The sequence below is a fragment of the Carassius gibelio genome, chromosome B17, assembly GCF_023724105.1.
Source record: "Carassius gibelio isolate Cgi1373 ecotype wild population from Czech Republic chromosome B17, carGib1.2-hapl.c, whole genome shotgun sequence".
Classification (NCBI taxonomy): Eukaryota; Metazoa; Chordata; class Actinopteri; order Cypriniformes; family Cyprinidae; genus Carassius; species Carassius gibelio.
In genome coordinates this window covers 22,342,441-22,363,200 of record NC_068412.1, presented here as the reverse complement: position 1 = coordinate 22,363,200, position 20,760 = coordinate 22,342,441, and the positions used below count along the sequence as shown (strand labels likewise).

At 38.1% G+C, this 20,760-nt stretch overlaps 1 protein-coding gene across 5 annotated transcripts in view; it reads left to right on the top strand.

The window, feature by feature from the left end:
• Positions 1 to 20,760, top strand: part of LOC127976072 (kinesin-like protein KIF13B) — a 39,842-nt gene that overhangs the window by 11,871 nt on the left and 7,211 nt on the right. For 3 of the 5 annotated variants that reach the window (XM_052580173.1, XM_052580175.1, XM_052580177.1), the window contains exons 3-33: positions 3,138 to 3,153; positions 3,312 to 3,372; positions 3,982 to 4,074; positions 4,278 to 4,458; positions 4,547 to 4,634; positions 5,278 to 5,412; positions 9,423 to 9,535; positions 10,605 to 10,716; positions 10,883 to 11,095; positions 11,175 to 11,285; positions 11,414 to 11,548; positions 11,951 to 12,081; positions 12,262 to 12,348; positions 12,466 to 12,653; positions 13,030 to 13,288; positions 13,390 to 13,552; positions 14,086 to 14,232; positions 14,322 to 14,471; positions 14,667 to 14,792; positions 14,989 to 15,162; positions 15,916 to 16,073; positions 16,223 to 16,355; positions 17,386 to 17,532; positions 17,616 to 17,645; positions 17,945 to 18,044; positions 18,454 to 18,580; positions 18,874 to 18,929; positions 19,067 to 19,191; positions 19,276 to 19,452; positions 19,665 to 19,757; positions 20,375 to 20,530. In XM_052580173.1, coding sequence (XP_052436133.1) covers positions 3,138 to 3,153; positions 3,312 to 3,372; positions 3,982 to 4,074; positions 4,278 to 4,458; positions 4,547 to 4,634; positions 5,278 to 5,412; positions 9,423 to 9,535; positions 10,605 to 10,716; positions 10,883 to 11,095; positions 11,175 to 11,285; positions 11,414 to 11,548; positions 11,951 to 12,081; positions 12,262 to 12,348; positions 12,466 to 12,653; positions 13,030 to 13,288; positions 13,390 to 13,552; positions 14,086 to 14,232; positions 14,322 to 14,471; positions 14,667 to 14,792; positions 14,989 to 15,162; positions 15,916 to 16,073; positions 16,223 to 16,355; positions 17,386 to 17,532; positions 17,616 to 17,645; positions 17,945 to 18,044; positions 18,454 to 18,580; positions 18,874 to 18,929; positions 19,067 to 19,191; positions 19,276 to 19,452; positions 19,665 to 19,757; positions 20,375 to 20,530 — 3,985 coding nt within the window. The remainder of the gene's footprint in view (positions 1 to 3,137; positions 3,154 to 3,311; positions 3,373 to 3,981; positions 4,075 to 4,277; positions 4,459 to 4,546; positions 4,635 to 5,277; positions 5,413 to 9,422; positions 9,536 to 10,604; positions 10,717 to 10,882; positions 11,096 to 11,174; positions 11,286 to 11,413; positions 11,549 to 11,950; positions 12,082 to 12,261; positions 12,349 to 12,465; positions 12,654 to 13,029; positions 13,289 to 13,389; positions 13,553 to 14,085; positions 14,233 to 14,321; positions 14,472 to 14,666; positions 14,793 to 14,988; positions 15,163 to 15,915; positions 16,074 to 16,222; positions 16,356 to 17,385; positions 17,533 to 17,615; positions 17,646 to 17,944; positions 18,045 to 18,453; positions 18,581 to 18,873; positions 18,930 to 19,066; positions 19,192 to 19,275; positions 19,453 to 19,664; positions 19,758 to 20,374; positions 20,531 to 20,760) is intronic. The other 2 variants (XM_052580174.1, XM_052580176.1) reach the window with 1 other exon arrangement.

Genomic DNA, 20,760 nt, shown 5'->3' with positions numbered 1-20,760 from the left:
GGAACTCAAGATGAAGCTCATTCCGACACTTCCTTCAGGGGCCTACATCTCTCTCAGTTCTCAGTGTGGTGTGACGGGGGGATGTCATCATGCAACTTATTATACCACAAGTGTGGCATGGCCTGATTTTAAATGACAAGCTGAGCCCGGGGTCGTTGGAACTCAATCCAGGCATATTTTGCCCCAGCTTTCCATCCTACGCATGTTTGTTTGCTGGCTTTGTACGTACATGGCTGTCCATGCTTCAGTGATTTCCATAAGCTCTTATGGACGTAGATTTTCTAGATTGGGATCATAAAAAGGATCGCCATTGCTGAAGATGGTCATTATAAGTTTTTTGTTATGTGCGCAGAAGGCATGTATAAACTGGCAATAATTCCACATCATAGATGTCCTTAGTTATGAGATCCTTAAAATTTATCCTGTTTACTTTTATACCAATTTTTTTTGGCTTATTGTGCATGATTCATTTGTGCACAGTCTTGTAAAGAAGTTTTTCTTCATATTTTGGATCAACCATGCACTCTTATATTTGTTTTAGCCTTTCAGACCAATTTTTAGCTGATTTCACTAATAGTTTAGTTTATAGTGATAATTTAATCTTATGTTTGAATTTGTAAATACAAGATTTCAATTACTATAAATAAACGAAACTATTCAGTATATTTTGGGGTTGATGAATATCAGCCCTGCTGTTTATTAAGCATTTTTATGGTTATCATATCAGACATTGTTAAAGGCGATTTGCTGAAGCATTTAAAGAAAGTTTTTTTTCAGCGCCCTTGTAGGGGTATTGCTCCGATACTGCCACTTTCAGACGAGACTGATCCAAAACCAATATTCTGCATATACATATACCACACAAACGTCAAGTTTTCTTGCACTAATCTTCTCTGCCGCGGCTATCTTTCATCCTCCATTCAGTGTTGAAACTGCGCATGGCATTCAGTCACTACAATCAAGATGATAAAACTCTCTCCAAGATGATTTAATATTCCTAATATTATACTTGAATTGTAACTAAAGATAAATGGTTTTGCATATAACGACTTTATCTTGATGGAGTTTTGTTTAGTTTCTAAATCATGTTCATTTCTATCGTATTACATCACAACACTACATAGAGTAGAGAGTACTATGAATTGAAAAGGCTCAATAAACTATCGCACAGATTAAATATACTATGCATCAATGTCTCTTCCCTTTGTGCTCTGAACTTTTCTATGTGGAGCACTGCCTGCATGCTGTGACTCAGTGTTGCTTCAAGCATATCATTCTGCACACGGGATGTGCATAAGCACTTTGTGCCACTCTGTATTAGGGCCTTTTGTATCATAATACTTTTGCACAATGACGGATTATTAGTTATTTATTAACAGCCTTTCTTGGTCCTCTTATCTATCATATGTTGCTGCCTCATTACTGTGCTATATATTTAAAAGAAAATGTCTTTTAATTTTATAGTAGGCCCTATATATTTATATATAAATATATAAATTTTTTCATGAATGTATTTTACAATGTGTAACATTTTACCAGATTTAGCCCAACACTTAATCACTTTTAATTGTTCCCCACTAATTTTTTTTTTTCTTCACTAAACATTTAGATTTTACTAAATTATTGTGCTCTCATGATTTTTCTAGACTAACTTTTGGTACTGAATTATCCACTTACCTAGTTTATAATAGTATTTTTGTCATAGATTATGATTATATATTTTTTTCTTTTGTTGTTTTTTCTTTATAAGAAAGTTGTCTATATTTAGTAGATTGAGTGATGATCAGTTCAACACACATTGAGGTATAGAAAGTCTACACTGATTCATTTAAATTTTTACTACAGGCATATTTAATGGTTCAAAATATTCGTCTACTTCAAATGCAATAATCAATATTGGCCTCGACTCCTGAAAAACACACATTGGTTACTCTTTATAATAATAATAAATATTAATATTTTGTATATTAAATAATATATCAATAGCTCAGTGCAAAAAAAAATGGCACAAACAAATATAAGGTAAAATACTTGGTAGATGTTTCATGTAAATAGATGTTTCGCTTCAGTTCTGTTTGTTGTTTAGGCAGCTCATTATGGTTTGGAACAGGGCATTGCATTTTGCATTTGTTTTTTAATTACCTCGATAACGACAGCAGAATTGAATTAATTTGGCCTGGAAAGGCACAGTGCTCTCTGACCGATTAGGATCCTTCAATACAACTCCCACAGTCTGTCAATAATGCTTATAGGCCTAGGTTATTGTGCTCACAGAGAGCTGTGCAAAGACATTGAGGTGCCCTCTACAGATAACACAACTTTGAGACAGGGCTCCAAATGCCCTGTTTAACCTGTAAACGGCAAGGCTTTCTCAGCGAGAGACAGTCTGTTTGTGTTCAGGTCCACTGAGCAAAGTACAACTGATGACATGGACTCACTCAGGATGTGTGATTGTGTGTAGAGCCGCTGGTTCCTGGTCCTGTTTGAGTGCGCTCATGGTGACGTGCTATTTTGGTCTGCTGAGAGTCAGTGGGTCCACACAATTTGCACAATTAGGGTTTTTTTTTTTTTAGCTTGTCTGAACTTCCTGGAATAATTAAAGCTCAGATATTTTCAAGGGAAAATTTACTGTAATATGCACAGACGGCCAAAATAATTATTTTCTATTTGAATATAATTCAAAATCAAAAAAATAAATTCTATGACAGCAAAGCTGAATTTAGCATATAAAAGTTATTTACATTTTTTTTATGAGATTTTGCAGTACTACTGTGTTTACTGCATTTTCAAATAAATTCAGACTAGGTGAGCTTAACCCCCCCCCCCCCCCCCCCCAAAAAAAAAAAAATCTTAATTATTCTTTTTTTTGGCTGCCAGTGTAAATATTATGCAACACATAAAACTCTATTAACACCATGGCATTGAATCCGGGTATATCTACAGTGGTATTAATAGTATTATCATGATATCACATGAACTTTGTTAGTTTATACAGAATCTTACTTGTCATCTTGTACTTCAGTGCAGCCACATTGAATTGTTGCATTCTTCTAAAATACATGTATACATGATTTGTTTGTAAACAAACTCTTTTTCTGTCTTTTCCCATATGCACCCTCTCCTGGATCTTCTTGCAGCAGGGGTCAGCCAAAGGTATGACCCTCATTTCTGTCTAAAATTCAAAAGCTTACGTCACACAAAATGCAAGTTTGATAGAACGTTCATACAGTACACAAGTTTGATAGAATAGAACAAATGGAAACACAAAGTAACCATTTTTATATCTATCTATCTGTCTTCCTTTTTTCAAGACCTTCGCCTATGACTACTGTTTTTGGTCGATGGATGAGTCTGAGACAGAGAAGTTTGCTGGTCAGTTTCTGGAAACACTTCTTGAAGAAGCCACTTTGTTTTTTGGTTCAGTACCAAACATTTCTGTACCTGTATCATCTTTTGATGTTTTTTTGTCCCGGGGCTGATGGTGCTACTGAAGATAAGGTTTTGTTTACACATCAAAATAATTTGTACTAACATTGTTTTTCCAGAAAATCTATAGTGTGTGACCTTGATGTTTTTAGTAAAGTTTCAAGTCATGGCACTCTATCTGCAGGACAGAAAGTGATTTGATTTATAAAATAAAAAAAAGTGTGTGTGTGTGTGTATATATATATTCTTATTTTTAGGACCATTAATTTTTTTTTCATTAAGCCATTTTTTTTTTTTTTTACTGTATTTGTTTAGGTGTCATCATGCACTTCAGCACAGCCATACATGGTTTCTCCTGTTTTCCTCTGTTTCTCTCCTTCACATGATGAATCATTTTGAAGCTACAGTGAATCCTATTTTTAGAACCATAAACTTAGTTTAGTTTAATTGTTATCTCGGAGTCATACATCACTTGAAAATGTTCTTGTCAGGTTTTTGTAAGATTTCACATTTATGTACGTCCGTCTTAATTGTTATTCAATTATATTTTAACAGGCCAAGATGTAGTGTTTCAGTGCCTTGGGGAGAGTCTTTTGCACAATGCCTTTCAGGGTTACAACGCCTGTATTTTTGCATATGGGCAGACTGGTGAGTAATGCTTTGTACGCAATGACCTTTGCTCAGTTTTTTTAAAAGCACTCTAAACATAACCATTCTTCTTTTGTAAAGTAGTTACTTGTTAAAGGGGTCATCGGATGCGAAATGCACTTTTACATGCTGTTTAAACATAAATGTGTGTTAGCAGTGTGTATACACAACAACTCTATAATGATAAAAATAATTTGCCTCAGGCTCTGGGAAGTCATACACCATGATGGGTTCGGCAGACCAACCCGGTTTGATCCCCAGACTCTGCAGTTCTCTGTTTGAGCGGACCATTCAACACCAGCGAGAGGAAGAGAGCTTCACCGTGGAAGTCTCTTATATGGAAATCTACAATGAGAAAGTCCGGGACCTTTTGGACCCCAAAGGGTGAAGCCTATTATGTCTCATGTTTAATCTCTGAGCTTTACTCCGCTGTAGATGTTGATCTTACACAATATCCATTTTTTCCCCATAGGAGTCGACAGGCCTTAAGAGTGAGAGAGCATAAAGTTTTGGGGCCTTATGTTGATGGTCTATCAAGGCTTGCGGTAGAAAGTTACAAGGTAACAAAATAGGACAAAAATATCATGTAATAACATGCGCTTTACACAATGATTGAACTTTCACCTTCTTTTTTCTAATTCATACTGTCGTTTAGTTGATCATGTGGCTCAGTTATCCCCTCTTTGGGTCTGCAGTTGATGTTTGGCAAATCCCACTGTATGAATGTTTGTAGTCAGCTCACAATATGACATCTCACTGCTTTTTGGTCTTATGGAACTCTTAGTCATTCTAAAGGCTGCACAGAATCTGTAAAAAACTGATTTCCATGGCTTTTTGCAGAATTTGATGCATGGAAGTTTGTAGTTTGTCACCTGTTCTTTTAATTCTACTAAAATATGTTGAGTTAAAATGGGTTTAATGTGTTCAATGCTTTGGTTTAACACGTTTGTACAAATTGTAATCCATTCTGTAGAATTCCAGAGATTCCATAGGTGATCATTGTGGAAGCCCTATTTAACTCAGTTCAAAACCTAAAAACAGGTTACTTTGTAGTAACTATAATTCATCAGTATTGTGCGTGCCTTATTTTTTATTAAACAAATACTTATTTTAAACAAAAAAATAAGTATACACATGCGTGCAGTATTTCTGACCTTTAAAGCATGTCTGAGATTCTAATCGTGTCCCTTCTCTTACCCGAAGGACATTGAGTCCTTGATGTCTGAGGGGAATAAATCCCGTACCGTGGCTGCCACCAATATGAATGAGGAAAGCAGTCGCTCACATGCTGTTTTCAAAATCATCCTCACGCACACACTAAAGGACCTGCAGTCGGGGGTAAGGACACACTTACACACACTGTTCTAAAGCTGATTTTCATAGATTAAGATTTAGATGCAAGATAATGCAAGTGGAAAATCTCAAAATACACGCTCCAGGTCCACACTTTATGCTAAACAAAGTTTCTTGCAACATAAAACTTATCCATTACCACTATGCACACTTAGTTCTTACTGCTGTACATTTTTAGACTTTGGGTCAATGACCTTCTTTAGGATTGGCTAACCTTTGCATACCAGCATAGTTTGGTTATCAGGTTGGGTCAAGTTTCTGAATTCTGAATAAACACGACTATGCAAATGTAGGTGGTCATTTTAATGTATTCTCAACTTTGCAACCATGATTTACTATGGTATTGTAAATGGTCTGGATGGCCAGAGTCTGTCCTCAAACTCTCTTATTTGAAATGAAAAAGGAAAACTTTGTTAGGGTAGTATAATTTGGGAACATTCCTGATTCTGCTGTTTGATAATGAAACTCAGACCTTGAATGTTCTTGCAAGATCCTCATGAAATAAAGCCAAGTTCTGTAGCAAGGGGAAGACTGAGAGATGAGTCATCATGTCCAGCCCTGATGATCTCATAGATGGATGTATTGAATACCTTTTATCAGCTGATGTGGACCTGTTATGGCACAGTCCAGTGTTAAGTCTCAAATGTTCCTCTTATGTTATACTTTTACATAAACTTGCCTTTGTTCCATCCACTTTGGGTCATTACTGTATGTTTCCTATTTATAATATTGCATAGATTGTTTAATTTATGCATCTCCAAAGATCTTGTACCGTTAAGGTCACTCTGGACCAAGTAAACCTTCCCTTATCGGCTTTATCGTGAGCATGGAGAGAGCTCATGCAAATGGCAGGAAAATCGATGAATAAATTATAGAGTGTCCGAGTTTAGACGTCAGCTGATCTCCTCTTGTGCTGTCCTGGTGTCACTGTGCTTTTCTTTTGTGCCGTATGTCATGATCACCTGATTCGACTTGTGTCCAGTTCCTAATCTATAATTTATCAGGGCCTGGACTGTGCTTGCCACTCAACAGGTGCAAGATCTAAATTTAGCATGTTGTCACTAAAAAATAGCCATGATAAAGTTTTAGCCTGCATGCACATACCCATGCACCAAACCCAGCCCTTATGTGTGTGCTGCTTGTCATCTCAGCCATCAATAAGTAATGATGTGTGTATTTTTCCTGCGCAGTCATCAGTGCTGTCTTTTCCATGCTGTGGTTTTCCATGCAAACAACGCTGTGGGGCAGTAGATTACCTCTGATTTCTATATCCTTTTGAATTCAAATCTGTGTTTAGCATATTATGGAAAACATTAAAACTAGATTTTTACATTGTCTGTGCTTGACTGTGTAAACTCACCACTATTCAACACTATTCAACACTTGTGTGTTCTTACTGCTATGCAGTAACTGATTAGATATAATCTGGATTATGTAGTCAGATTAATTTTTTATTTAATTTAAATTAATTTTTTAAGTAATTGTAATATTTTAAAATATTCTAAATCAGATTACAGTTACTTTTTTATCTGTTACAAGATTACATATTTACTCACTCAATAGCAATAATTCATGGCTTAATTAATGACTTATTGAATTGAATAAATTATTTGTTTTTTTATTAAACTCACAAACCCCTTGCAGTTAGTTTTAGATCCTCAGTTTGGGAAACCTTGAATTTAATGTTTAAGGCACTTGGAATGGAATATATTTTCTTTTTCTTTGCATATTTATATCAATATAGTACAAGATCCTTTTTAAATCGATTTGATAAACGAGATGGGTCTAAAGTCATCTAAAAGTTATGAAAACGTAGTCTGATTATATTACCTAAAATGTGAAATTTATGTCATTTAACTATAATTTATGTCATGTAATTTGGAATCCGTAGCCGACTACAGTTTGCAAGTAATCTATCCAGCTCAGGCAATTGCTAACATGTTTTGAGGCACTAATTTGTACCTACGCAGTTGCCAGAGTGTTCGCAGTGCTAAGCTGTTCTGGGGTGCGTTTCCCAAAAGCATAGTTGCTAACCTATTTGCAACTTAGTCGGTTGGCAATGGGAAATTGTATTGCAACCAACTTAACTTAGTTAGCAACTATGATTTTGGGAAACGCTCCCTGTTTGGTTGTCAGGGTTGTTACTAAGGTGTTCCTAGTGGTTAATGATTAGCTTTGTGGTTGCTAGGTGTTTTAGGCGGTTCTCTGAGGGATTAATGGATAGCTATAAGGTTGCTGGGGTGTTCTGAGAGGGTTAATGTATGGTTTAAAGGTGGATAAGGAGTTCTGGGTGGTTGTCAGGGTGTTTCCTAGTTGCTAATACGTTCTTGGGGATTCATATGTATCTCTGTAGTTGCTAGGGTGTTCTGAGTTGTTGTAACTGCCTCACTATGCAGTTGCTAATGTGTTGTGATGGGTTTACTAATAACAATGTGCTTGCAGAGGTCACTCACTTATTTAGTCTTAAAGGTACAGTAGCAAGAACAGCCTGTTCGTTCTAAAGGTCACAGAGACGGTGGAAATGGGTCATAAAAAAGTAACTTGAGTGTAGTTAAAGAAGGGAAAAAATGTAATGCTACAAAAGAGCCTTTTAAATAGCTGATTATAGATTGACAACTGAACTATGGCCCTGTATGATTGTGTATTCTCAGCCAATGTGCATGTGGAGCCTGAAGCAGCACAACGACTCTTTGTTGCTGTAATGCACTGTAATCTCGGTCCAGCTCAGTCCCCCCTCCTCACGACTTCCCATATCCTCTCAGCTCGCGCTCGCATCTCCCTGCCTCTTCTCTCAATTAAACCTCATCTCTGGGTGTACTCACACTAGGCACGGTTGCCATGAACCGGGCCCGAGTACGATTGTCCCCCCTCCCCACTCCCCCTCTGGCCTGCACTCACATATAGCGTTTCAGCATTCGTGCGGAAGCACGCTTACGTCATTATGGTGCGACGGTTTCGGGATAAACAGGAAGAGCGGCGCTCTCTGAACGCAATGGAGTAAATCGCTCTGTTTTCTTTGTGGATAATTTTGTGTCGTTTGGTCCACAGCCCTCTCACAGCCTGTTGTTAAACAGATGCGTCGCCTTAGTGGCGCGAAAATTTTCACGTAATCGCGCTGCTCGTATGAGGATGTTTGCAATGTACCAGCTGAAGTGCAGCAAGGACTTTGCAGTTTTTAGTTTTTATGCGTTTTGCACCTCTGCCATAGACCAAAGCGACCCTTTCCCTGCCATGTTGGTTTTGGAGCGTCGCAAAACCGTGACGCAACGCGTCCTTTTCCGTGCTCCGGCACGGTTAGCGCTCACACTGCATGCGAACCGCGCCCGAGTCCAACTGAACCGTGCCCTGGCCCACCTCTTCCAAGCGGGCCAGGGCCGGCCAATCGAACCGCGCCCGGGCACGATTCGGAGCACTCACACTAGTCAAACGAACCGCGCTTTGGTGGTCAAACGCACCCGGGCACGGTTCAAACTGGCTAGTGTGAGTACACCCTCTGATGCTCAAACAGGAGAATTGTGTACAGTAAGGTCTGATGCTGGGGCACATGAAGGAACTCCACCCCACATACTGCTCCAATGCTGTGCAATAGAGAGGAGAACAATGGATGCTTTCTACAGCCCACTATTGCCTCTCTTGTCATTGTTACTTCGTAATATAGGACAGCTCACCAGAATTTGTCCAGCATGGTCATTCATACACAAATTTAACATTTAAAGCCGTTTCCCTGGGTTTCTAGGGAGGACAAGCACAGACAGGATTGACAACCATGGAAATGTTCAGTAGTGAGGGATTATTATGTAGCTTTTTTTTAGTAGTTCCCACCGCTAGTTCACTGTTTATTTCCAGGATAACTAGGCGCCAATCATGGAAACATACACATAATGAGGTCATGTGACATGCTATTCTGAAGAAAAAAAGAACATTATGCAGTAAGCAGTATTCAATTTTGAACGTAGCGTCTCATTTCTTTTTTTGTTCCTTTTCTCTTTCTACAGACAAGTGGGGAAAAGGTGAGTAAGCTGAGTTTGGTGGACTTGGCAGGAAGTGAGAGAGCTGCAAAGACAGGCGCTGCAGGCGAGCGGCTCAAGGAAGGCAGCAACATTAACAAGTGTGTGCAACCTTGACTCTTTTATTTTTAAAGCTGTCTTGTCTTGGTACTTTTTTTAATTAAAGTACAAACCTGCAGAGGTTTTGCATTAATTTTATGGAAGAATAAGAAAAGAAACCAGAACAACAGAGTCTAGTTGATACTTCTTAAAGCCTGAATGTTTTTTTTTTCTGCATTTGGACACATTTGTAACCCATAAATGCATTATATTATATTATATTATATTATATTATATTATATTATATTATATTATATTATATTATATTATATTATATTATATTATATTATATTATATTATATTATATTATATTATATTATATTATATTATATTAATGAATAATTAGTAATAATAAAATTAGTTGTTTTTCAGTCCATTAATCAGTATCATATTACTATATATAATTTGTTACATTATATTAAACCCTACCAAGGACAAGCAATGTGGAGAATGAATGTATGTTATGTTATTGTAATTGATTTATTAATGATGAATAAAAATGTAATATGTTAAAATAACAATTTCATGCTCCAAAAATCATCTTCATTTTCTTCACGCCTAATTTGATACATTTTTCTCTTTCAATTTTGGTGTAAAATGTGACCAGACATGTTTTTGTGAGATTCTCTTGCTTAATCTAGTTTCTGAATGTCTGAGTCACCTCTGAATATTTTCCTGTGGTGCTGAATTGAGGCGTCTCCTTTTCTGTTGGATGGGTGCTTTGTCTTTTACAGGAGACATGTCATGGAAAATAACTGTTTGGAAAAAAGTTTTGTCGTCTTTGTAGACATTATCTTCATTTTCAGTGTGAAGCTCCCCACTAATATTGTGTCTGAATGTTTTAGCCCTCTAAGAATGTATTTTAGTTGATTAAAGATACCGTGGAGAATCAGAGTTGTTAAATTGGCTACATCTAAGGGCACAGTTTGTTCTGAGAAAGGTTTATAAATCTGGTTAAGGCTTTTTGGCCTGCCAGTGCATATTTCTGTGTGTGAAGTGTGTCTTTTTCCTTGGTCTGTTACTCTTTCACTTACTTTTTCCATTTCTCTCTTTCCTCTCCACGCCGGGCAGGTCTTTAACCACTCTGGGTTTGGTGATCTCAGCTCTGGCAGACCAGGGTGCTGGAAAGAACAAGAACAAGTTTGTGCCCTACAGAGATTCGGTGCTGACATGGCTGCTTAAGGTATAAACACTCATTCTGTCCGGTAAAAACACCAGGAAGGGGAATTTCCACAGTATTTTTTACGTTTTCCAATTCAGTTCCTTCCACACACTTTATAATCCCTGGAAAGGGACCACTCTGCCCTGTGCATTAATGTTTAATGTCTGTCCTTCTGGTGTAACCACAGGACAGTCTGGGTGGAAACAGTCGGACTGCTATGGTTGCCACTATAAGCCCTGCGGCAGATAATTATGATGAGACGCTGTCAACATTGCGCTATGCAGACCGAGCAAAGAGCATCGTCAACCACGCCGTGGTCAACGAAGACCCCAATGCCAGGATCATCCGGGAACTGCGAGAAGAGGTGGAGAAACTGCGAGATCAGCTGACGCAGGCTGAGGTACACATTTTGATCATTTTCTTAGTGTGACCTTGCAAAATGTTAAAAACAGCATGTTAAGAGCCACGTTCCTCTACAGTCGATGAAGGCACCAGATCTGAAGGAGAGACTGGAGGAATCGGAGAAATTGATACAGGAGATGACCGTCACCTGGGAAGAGAAGCTGAGGAAGACCGAGGAAATCGCACAAGTAAGTTTAGTTTGGACTAAAATGTTGTTTACGTCTGGATGTTCTGTAGTTCATATTCCATAACACCATCCGTCAAACACAGAAGAGGACGCTAAAGTTCTTCTCGCAATGTTCTTTTCTTTGCACAGGAGAGACAAAAACAGCTGGAGAGTCTTGGCATCTCTCTGCAGTCATCTGGTATCAAGGTTGGAGAAGATAAATGCTTCCTGGTCAACCTCAACGCTGACCCTGCCCTTAATGAACTATTGGTTTATTATCTAAAGGTAATGCATAAAGATTTGATTTGATTTTATTATAAGAGTTTTGCATATTGTGTGTATACTGTTATATTAATAGTATTATTATTTATATTATTTGCTACTTATTATTACACAATATGCATGTTTATAATAATAATAATTATTATTATTATTATACACATTTTAATGTAACACGATATATAAAAAGTATATATTATAATATAATATACATTTTATTATTCTTATATATTTAATGCTTTTTTTGAAATATTGAATTAGTAGTAGTATTACGGGGCAGGGGACTATATTGTAGTTTAATTTGTAACTCCGTGCTTGAAAATGTGGCTCCCTTTATGTCTTGATTTGGCCTCTGTGGATGTCATCAGAGTTATAGCTGCATCATGGGAATCATGGGATATTTTGCAGGAACACACTAAGGTCGGATCAGCAGATTCACAGGACATCCAGCTTTGTGGAATGGGCATCCAAGCAGAGCATTGTGTCATTAACATCACACCTGAGGGAGCGGTCTTTCTCAACCCTTACAGAAACTCAAGGTAATGCATCGAGGATAGTAGTGTAAATGTTGCTTGTATAGTACATTTAAATTTATGTATAAGACAAGTTATTTTATCTAAAAAAAACTTTTACCTTACATTAATACCAAGCTAACAGCCAAATCGTTATTTAGGTAAATGTTAAATGTAAAGTTTTTAAAGCAACTTCCTTTGTTACAGAACATGTGTGAACGGATCTCCAGTCACCAGCCGGCAGCAGCTTCACCATGGTGACCGTATTTTTTGGGGAAACAATCACTTCTTCAGGTCAGTGTTATTAGCCTGGACTAAGGAATGTCACATAGCGGCTCCCTTTATTTGTACTTGAAAGTGCAGTATGGATTCTTCTTTTATGAACACTATTTATATTTGTGACGACTTCAGGATAAACTTACCGAAACGGCGCTTGAGGGGTGAAGAAGAGGAGGGTGAGGGAGGGAACATGAAGAACAGTAACAGCAGTGAGCAGCTGGACGGAGAGGGAGACACGGCCAGCGAGGTGTCCAGTGAGGTCAGCTTCAGCTACGAGTTTGCTCAGACTGAAGTCATGATGAAGGCTTTGGGCAGCAACGGTGAGTTTTAGTCACAAAATGTATGTGAAATATGACTTAATTTGAAATATTCTTTTGTGGAAACAAATGTTTTTTTCAATTAATAGGAAGTTACTTTCATACATGTCTTTACGGTCACATTTGATGTGCATTAAAGTATTAATTTGTTACAAAAAAAATCTTACTGACCCTAACATTTGGTTAGCTGTAGTAGAACATTGCTGCTATTAAAAATATGGACACTTATTTTGCATTTAAAGAGGAACGTTAACTAAAATGTTAAAATGTGAAAAGATTAGCCAGTCAAAATGGCTAATTTACCTTAAGCCTTAAAGCTACAGTAGCCAAAACATGATACAAAATGATGTAAAATGTTTCTGTTTTTGTTGTCTAACAGACCCCATGCAGGCGGTTTTGCAGACACTGGAGCGCCAACATGAGGAGGAGAAGCAGAGTGCTCTCGAGCGCCAGCGACTGATGTACGAGCAGGAGCTGCAGCAGCTGCGCAAACAGCTGACTCCAGACAGACAGAGCATGCAGATACCGCAGTCGCAGCCCTTGCAGCCGCAGTACCGCAGCTGGGAGAGACTGAGCCAGGGAGGAATGTCATCATCACCCAGCGCCCAGCACCGCCTGCGCCAGTGGAGCGAGGAGAGGTGAGCTTTCAGTTTTAGGTGGGAACAAATGTTTTGTTTTCTCAAGGTGAAATTCGGTACATGGTGAGTTTGTTGTTACGCTCTTATTTTGGTGACAACAGGGAGGTGGTGCTAACGCGGAGCTTCAGGAAACTGAGGGAGCAGATCGTACGGGCTAATCTGTTGGTGCAGGAGGCCAGCTTCATCGCTGAAGAGCTGGACAAGAGAACAGAATACAGAGTTACTCTACAGATCCCTGCTGCAAACCTTAACGCCAACAGAAAGGTCAGCCACAATTTATAAGGCTTTCTGCAAGTCTTAAAAATGACAAATTAAGGCTGAAAGGTCTTAAATGGGAGCAGAAAGATTTACATTGCATGCATTAAAAACAAGTATCAATAATAGTATTTTTGTCTTGTTTTCCAATATCTATACATCCTTTAAATCGAGATAAATTTACTTGAAATGCAATGTTTTATGAGAAAGTGAACAAAATGAGTTTGGGCTTAAAACAAGAACAAAAACTTGTTTTCCCTTTGGAAATAGTTTTCCCAGCAAATTAGGAATTTGAGGCAAAGTCACAGTTATTGGTTTATAATACGTAGCGAGAATTGGACCTTAAATTAAAGTGTGACCATATTTACATTTAGGGAACATACTGACACATTGTGTTCCCATCAGTTTCCTTTAAATTGTTTTTAAAATCATCCTTTCCTAAAACTTGCAGAAACCCTCTATGCACAGGATAACCATGAGATAAGCTAAAGATAAGCATTGGTGGAGCAGTCATGTGACTTTTTTTGTGTTTGTGTATGCAGCGAGACGCTGTATTGAGCGAACCCGCCATTCAGGTGAGGAGGAAAGGCAAAGGGAAGCAAATATGGGCCCTCGAGAAGATGGAAAACCGGCTGGTGGACATGAGAGAGCTTTATCAGGAGTGGAAGGATTTTGACGAGGACAACCCTGTAAGCTCTTATTCATCACACACATTTTACTGTCCCATTAAAAATGAAAAGGTAACACTACAGGAGTGTTTTTTCTCTCCATCTAATAGGTGATGCGCTCGTACTTCAAAAGAGCCGACCCTTTCTTCGATGAGCAGGTGAACCACAGTTTAATCGGGGTGGCCAACGTTTTCCTCTCCTGCCTGTTCTATGATGTAAAGCTACAATATGCGGTTCCCATCATCAATCAGAAAGGAGAGGTGAGGATGATGATGTGATCTGTCTGCAGCAGTCAGGCAGTGTTTTGACTCACTATGAATATTTAACGCTGTTTCTTCCAAAAGATGAAATGGTATGTATATTCATCTGTGAAATGGAATCTGAGTCATCATATAAAGCATGAGACTCATCTCCAGCGGACCAGTGAAGTGTTGTTTACTTGTTGTTAATGTCAGGTTGCCGGGCGGCTGCATGTGGAGGTGATGAGAATTGGTGGAGGATTTGATGACAGCGTAGCCGGAGGAGATGACAGTGATGGAAGCCCAGATGGCGATGTACAGGAACGCAAACTGGTCTGTATGGTGAGTACTGAAGTTCACAGAAGACGGTTTCGTGCATGAGATTTGAGCAACTTAAGTCATTTCAGGATTTTTGGTTTTAAATTATAATTAAATAGTAAGTTAGCAAAAATTCATAATAACAGTAGAATCTACTGTTTTAGTGTGTTCATATTTAAAATCTTACCTCGTACTTATTTTAGTCATGTCTTTCGAACAGATAAAGATCCTACAGGCTACTGGTCTCCCGCAGTACCTGTCCAATTTTGTCTTCTGTCAGTACTCTTTCTGGGACCAAGCAGAGCCTATCATCGTTGCCCCAGAAGTGGATCCCTCTGCCTCCTTCTCTAGCAGCAAAGACCCCCACTGCATGGTTGTATTTGACAGCTGTAAGGTACGAGTCATGATGTGTGCCTTTACAATCAAATGGTAAATTAACTAGTAATAGCCTTATTGTGCTTCTTTGTTCATTTAAGGAATAGTTCACCTAAAAATGAAAATTTACTCAACCTTAGACCATCCAAGATGTAGATAAGTTAGTTTTTTTGCAGTCAATTTAGAGAAGTGTAGCATTACATTATTTATGTATCCTCAGTAGTGAATGGGTGCCATCAGAATGAGAGCTAATAAAAACATCACAATAATCCACAAGTCATCCACATGACTCCAGTACATCAAATAATGTAATAATGTATAAGCTGCATGTTTGAAAGTAACAAAAACCTTTCCATTCTAATGTAATTTCTGGCCAGAATTCATAACACTTCCTACAGTATGAAAGGCCATCCTCTGTTGTCTTCTCACAAGATGAATTTTTCAATGTATAAAGCAATATAATGAATAGAGGACTTGTATTTTATTGGAATCAATGGTTTGATGTTAAGAACAATAATTGATGGACTAGAGTTGTGTGGCTTTATTGTGATGTTTTTATCAGCTGTTTGAATTTTTCATTCTGATGGCACCCATTCTTTGCAGAGGATCCATTGGTGAGCAAGTGACTCTAAATCCGTTCTAATGAAAAAAACTATATCTGAGGGTCAATTAAAAAGAAAAAAAAAATTCTGCATTATATATTTCTTTAACAGGAGTTATCAATAAATTATTAACATTCATTACTATACTTACTATACTCTTTATACTGTAGGAGAATGCTGTGACTGTAACAGAGGAATTTATCGAGTATCTAACAGAGGGTGCCGTAGCCATCGAGGTATACGGACACAGACAGGCTGATCCAGGTAGGAACCCTGCGCTGTGGGACCTCAGCATCATCCAGGCCAAAACACGCACTTTACGTGACAGGTGAGCGGAAACATGAGCTTCATCTTCCTGTAATTGTCAGATTATACTAACATAAACTTCCAGTAATGTAGAGAACACTGGGACGTCGTCTAGCATCAAGTGATCTGCTTCCTGCTTTTTAGACTGGTTTGACTCTTATGTGTCCTCAGGTGGAGCGAGGTAACACGCAAGTTGGAGATGTGGGTGCAGATTCTGGAGCTGAATGAGAATGGAGAGTACATGCCCGTGGAGGTGGTGCCAGCACGAGATGTTCGCACCGGTGGCATCTTCCAGCTCAAACAGGTTATACACTACATGTTCCTGCGTGGTTATTATAAATTACACCACTGCAAGTCTGTTAGAGTTTGAGTTGTTTTTTATGATCAGAATTACTGGTCGACCGATATTGTTTTTTTGACGCCCGATGCCGATATCTTGGAAGGCAGGGGGGGGCTGATAGCCGATATAATAAAAAATAATAATATTAAGGAAATTTGAAATAATTTGAAAATGGATTTAAAAAATGTATGTGTGAAATAAACATTCTTATACTTTAGATGACAGTATTTTTCACAAATAAATACATTTTTTAAAAAAAAAGTTCACACGGACTTGCCGAAGTTACGCAGCGAACATGCGATCATGCTGGATAAAAATGCATATTTCACAAGATCTCACAGCTGGATTCGACTACATTTGCAAGGTTTTTGAAATTAAATGTTCATTAGCCAATTAAAGATTTGTTTAAATTATATTAATGCGTATTTGCTTAATGCTGACGGCAAACAAAGGAAGTATTATGTTTGCCTTTCTGTCGCTAATAATATAAAAGCAATCGTTATTACACTTTTTGTATATATAAATTCCTTTGTTTAACTGTTCTATCTGATTATTAGACAGACTTCTATCTGTATTAGACAGAACTGTTAACGACGACAGCGAACAAGAGGGAGAATGTGAGCACTGTGTTTGCTCAGGTGCTGATTTCTCAGTGCTGTCAAAATAAAAGTCCCTTCTCGAATACATCGACCAAGCTGGAAAACTTATCGGCCCATGCGGATAATTGAAAAATGCTAAATATCGGCCGATATATCGGCCTTGGTAAATAAGGCAAAGCACCTTTTATTACTTTTTTTTTTTTTTTTTGTCACCGGTTTAATACAGATGGTGAAGAGGTGTTCTTTTCTATAGTTTTCTAAAGTATTTTTGACTCCTAGGTATGTGAACCTGTATTTTACTTGTGGTCTGTTATTCTATCAACACTGTTGTTTAACATTTAACTTTAGGGTTTTTGTCATGGGGTATGAACTGTTTTTTGGTATGTCTTTCTCAGGGTCAGTCTCGGCGGATTCAGGTGGAGGTGCGTTCAGTGCAGGACTCCGGCACGATGCCTTTGATAGCAGAGATCATTCTGGGAGTGTCCATCGGCTGTGTGGAGATCAGACAGGTGCAGATGACTAAAAACAATGAGCCACAAGAGGTAAACATTCTTTTTCAACTAAACCTTTAGCATTTACCAGGATGATGTCTGAATGTTAATCTTTATATTGTTTTTGGTTTTAGCTTGAGGGCGATGAAATGGACAGTTATCAGGTATGTTTGGATCAATACTTCGACTTTTTAGTTGTTTATAAATGCCATGATGTTATTATACATTTTTCATATTTATATTACATAATATTTTTCATAGTGTTGTGTTGCTCCTGCTGAGATTCAGTTTTGATTCCGATCTGCGTCATTTCCTCATCACATTCCTGTCTCTCCCTCCCACTTCTTTCCTGTCTTTCTCCTCTGTCCTGCCCATTAAAGACATAAAAAGCCTTTGTTAGCAAAATAGAAATGGCCAAGCGATAGAAGCTTTTGTGTTTAAGTATTTGTCCATCATCCTGTAGGAGCGAGATCTGGAGCGTCTGCGGCGTCAGTGGCTCACTGCTCTCACTAAGAGACAAGAGTATCTGGACCAACATCTTCAGACGTTGGTCAGCAAAACAGGTAAAAACCAGATGGACTCATGAACTTGTCTTAGCTCAGTAATAAACTACAAAATAGTGCTTTCCTTGCTTTAGTTTGATGCTAATTAGCTTTGAGGAGCTGGTGTCACAAGCAGATTGATTAGATAAAAAGCCACAAAAAAAGAATCAGATCTACACTGACTGAGCAGCAATTTTATCACTGCATGTCCACTGATCGTTTTTTTTTTTTTTTTGGTTTGTTTAATGTTTTTATAAAGTCAAATAATGCTTTTATAGATAAATCGATATATTACATTTTTCTATAAACTGTGTATATAAATTTTCAAGTTAATATAATATATATAGTTGCAGGGACTCAACTGGAAATGGGTTTTGCTTGGCATGAAATTAGAGAAATCAGTGGTAACTAGTTTGCTCTCTATGAGCAGATAAGTCTGAGGATGATGTGGAGAGGGAGGCTCAGCTGCTGGAGTGGCGTCTGACGCTCACGGAGGAGAGAAATGCAGTGATGGTGCCCTCTGCTGGCAGTGGAATACCAGGAGCTCCTGCGGAGTGGTACAGCACTGCTACAACCATTTCAACCTATTTGCATTTACACTGAACACTTAAATTATATAATGTTATATATAGCTGGTAAACGTGTTGTTTGATATTTAATGTCAATCCAGTTCTGTGCAGTTTGCTTTTTAGGCAGGTTTTTATAAAGCTTAAATTACGTGTTTTAATGAATAATATTTGGATTTGAGGCTTTGTTTGTTAAATGAATGTCAGTATCGGTTAAACATTTTTACAAATGTTTAGTCATGAGTGTTTGGCCCTTGGGTTGATTTTTATGTCTCTCTTGGCAGGGTACCAGTGCCTGGGATGGAAACTCACATTCCAGTGCTCTTCCTCGACCTAAGCGGTATGTTTTTAAAAGCAGCAATGTTCTCTGCAGAAATGCAATGTCCTCTGTGACCTTTCTTCCACTGCAAACACTATTCATCTTAACACTCATTTTCACACTTTTCCATCCTGTGTATCTCTTCTTCCTTCCTGCAGCTGATGACTTCAGCTCTGAGGAGAACCTAGACGTTCCCGAGGCGGGCGGCTGGGATGCCATGCTCAGCTCGGAAGATGAGGATGAATTTTTTGACCTTCAGATTGTCAAACACTATGATGGAGAGGTGAGAATGGGATCAATGCACTCTCAGAGGCTCCTTAGTTGGTCTTAAAGAAATGGATTAAAAACTCTTTCTTTTTTCTTCCAGGTGAAAGCCGAAGCTTCTTGGGACTCCACGGTTCATGAATGTCCACAGCTGAGTCGAGGTGCCGCCCCAGATCAGAGAGTATACTTGATTATCCGCACCGTGGTTCAGCTCAGCCACCCTGCAGAGATGCAGCTAGTCTTGCGCAAACGCATCTGTGTGAATCTCACTGGACGGCAGGTGAGGGATAGCCTACTTTGTATAACCTGCACTATCATCAGAACTGTACAAAAATTTCTATATAAATATTTTACGTACAGCTGTTCCGGATATTTTTGGTGCTTATTTGATAAAAACCTTATACTTTTAAAGGAATTTTAAGCTTTAGAGCTAAAAAGTTATGATTTTTATATCTCTCTGCATATTATAAAACCTTTTTTTGGTTTAAACAGGGTTTTGCGCAAAACTTCTTAAGGAGAATGTCTACCAGGAGCACTATTCCTGGCTGTGGTGTGACCTTTGAAGTCGTCTCCAACATCCCAGGGGTAAGCATACAAAATCCAAAATATATTTATGTGTGTGTCTATGTAATGCATGATATGAATAATAAGTAATGCAGAATCTAAATGATGTGTGTTTTCAGTGACCCATGACAATCTTTAATAATTTCTCTAAAAATTCAAGAAAATTGTAGTAACTAAATCTAAAAAATGTTTTATTGAAGTCCAGATGAAATACAAATAATAAAATGTAAATATTAGATGAAAAACTGAATGGTGCTTTGGCAGCTGACTGAAATAAAATAAGTTTTAGCTAAAGTACTACAGTGACTAAAACTAAAACTGAAATAAAGTTAATAGAAATAAAATATATAATTAAAATGTATATAAAACAAAACTAATAATACTCTTATTAATAATAACATCGATCCAGAATAGAATTGTCAGTAGATTTCCGAACTGAAGCAAGGTGAAAATCTTTGCTGATAATTCTAAAATATGAAACAATATTAATATCATTAAATCATATGCATCACTGCACAAATCTCAGGACCGCTTACAGGCCGTGTTAGGTTGCTATTATCCACAAGAAAGCTGCAAACCTGGTTTCTGGAGTCTGTTTGTTTACGAGCACCTGTCTCTCTCTCGGCTGTGTATGCCAGCAGGACAGCCAGAGCTCAGAGGACCGGGAGATGCTGGCCCGTGTGGCCGCCAGCGCTGAGAACCCCAAATCCTCAGACAACGAAGCTGCCATAGAGAAGTACCTGCGCAGCGTCCTGGCTGTGGAGAACATCCTCACGCTGGACCGTCTGAGACAGGTCACACAGCCACATTCATTAATATTATTTGTTCTGATAAGATTGCATTTTTTTTTTTTGCATTTAATCCATTTGAGTACAGAGTTTTAATCTGAATCTTAAAGCAAGACTTTGTTTCATTAGTATTGTGGCAGATGTAATGATTCATTTTTCCTTTTGACTGATCGCAAAGTGTTTGTAAGTCACTGTTCTTTAAGCACAAGACGTAAGTCATTCTGTATAAACTTTTA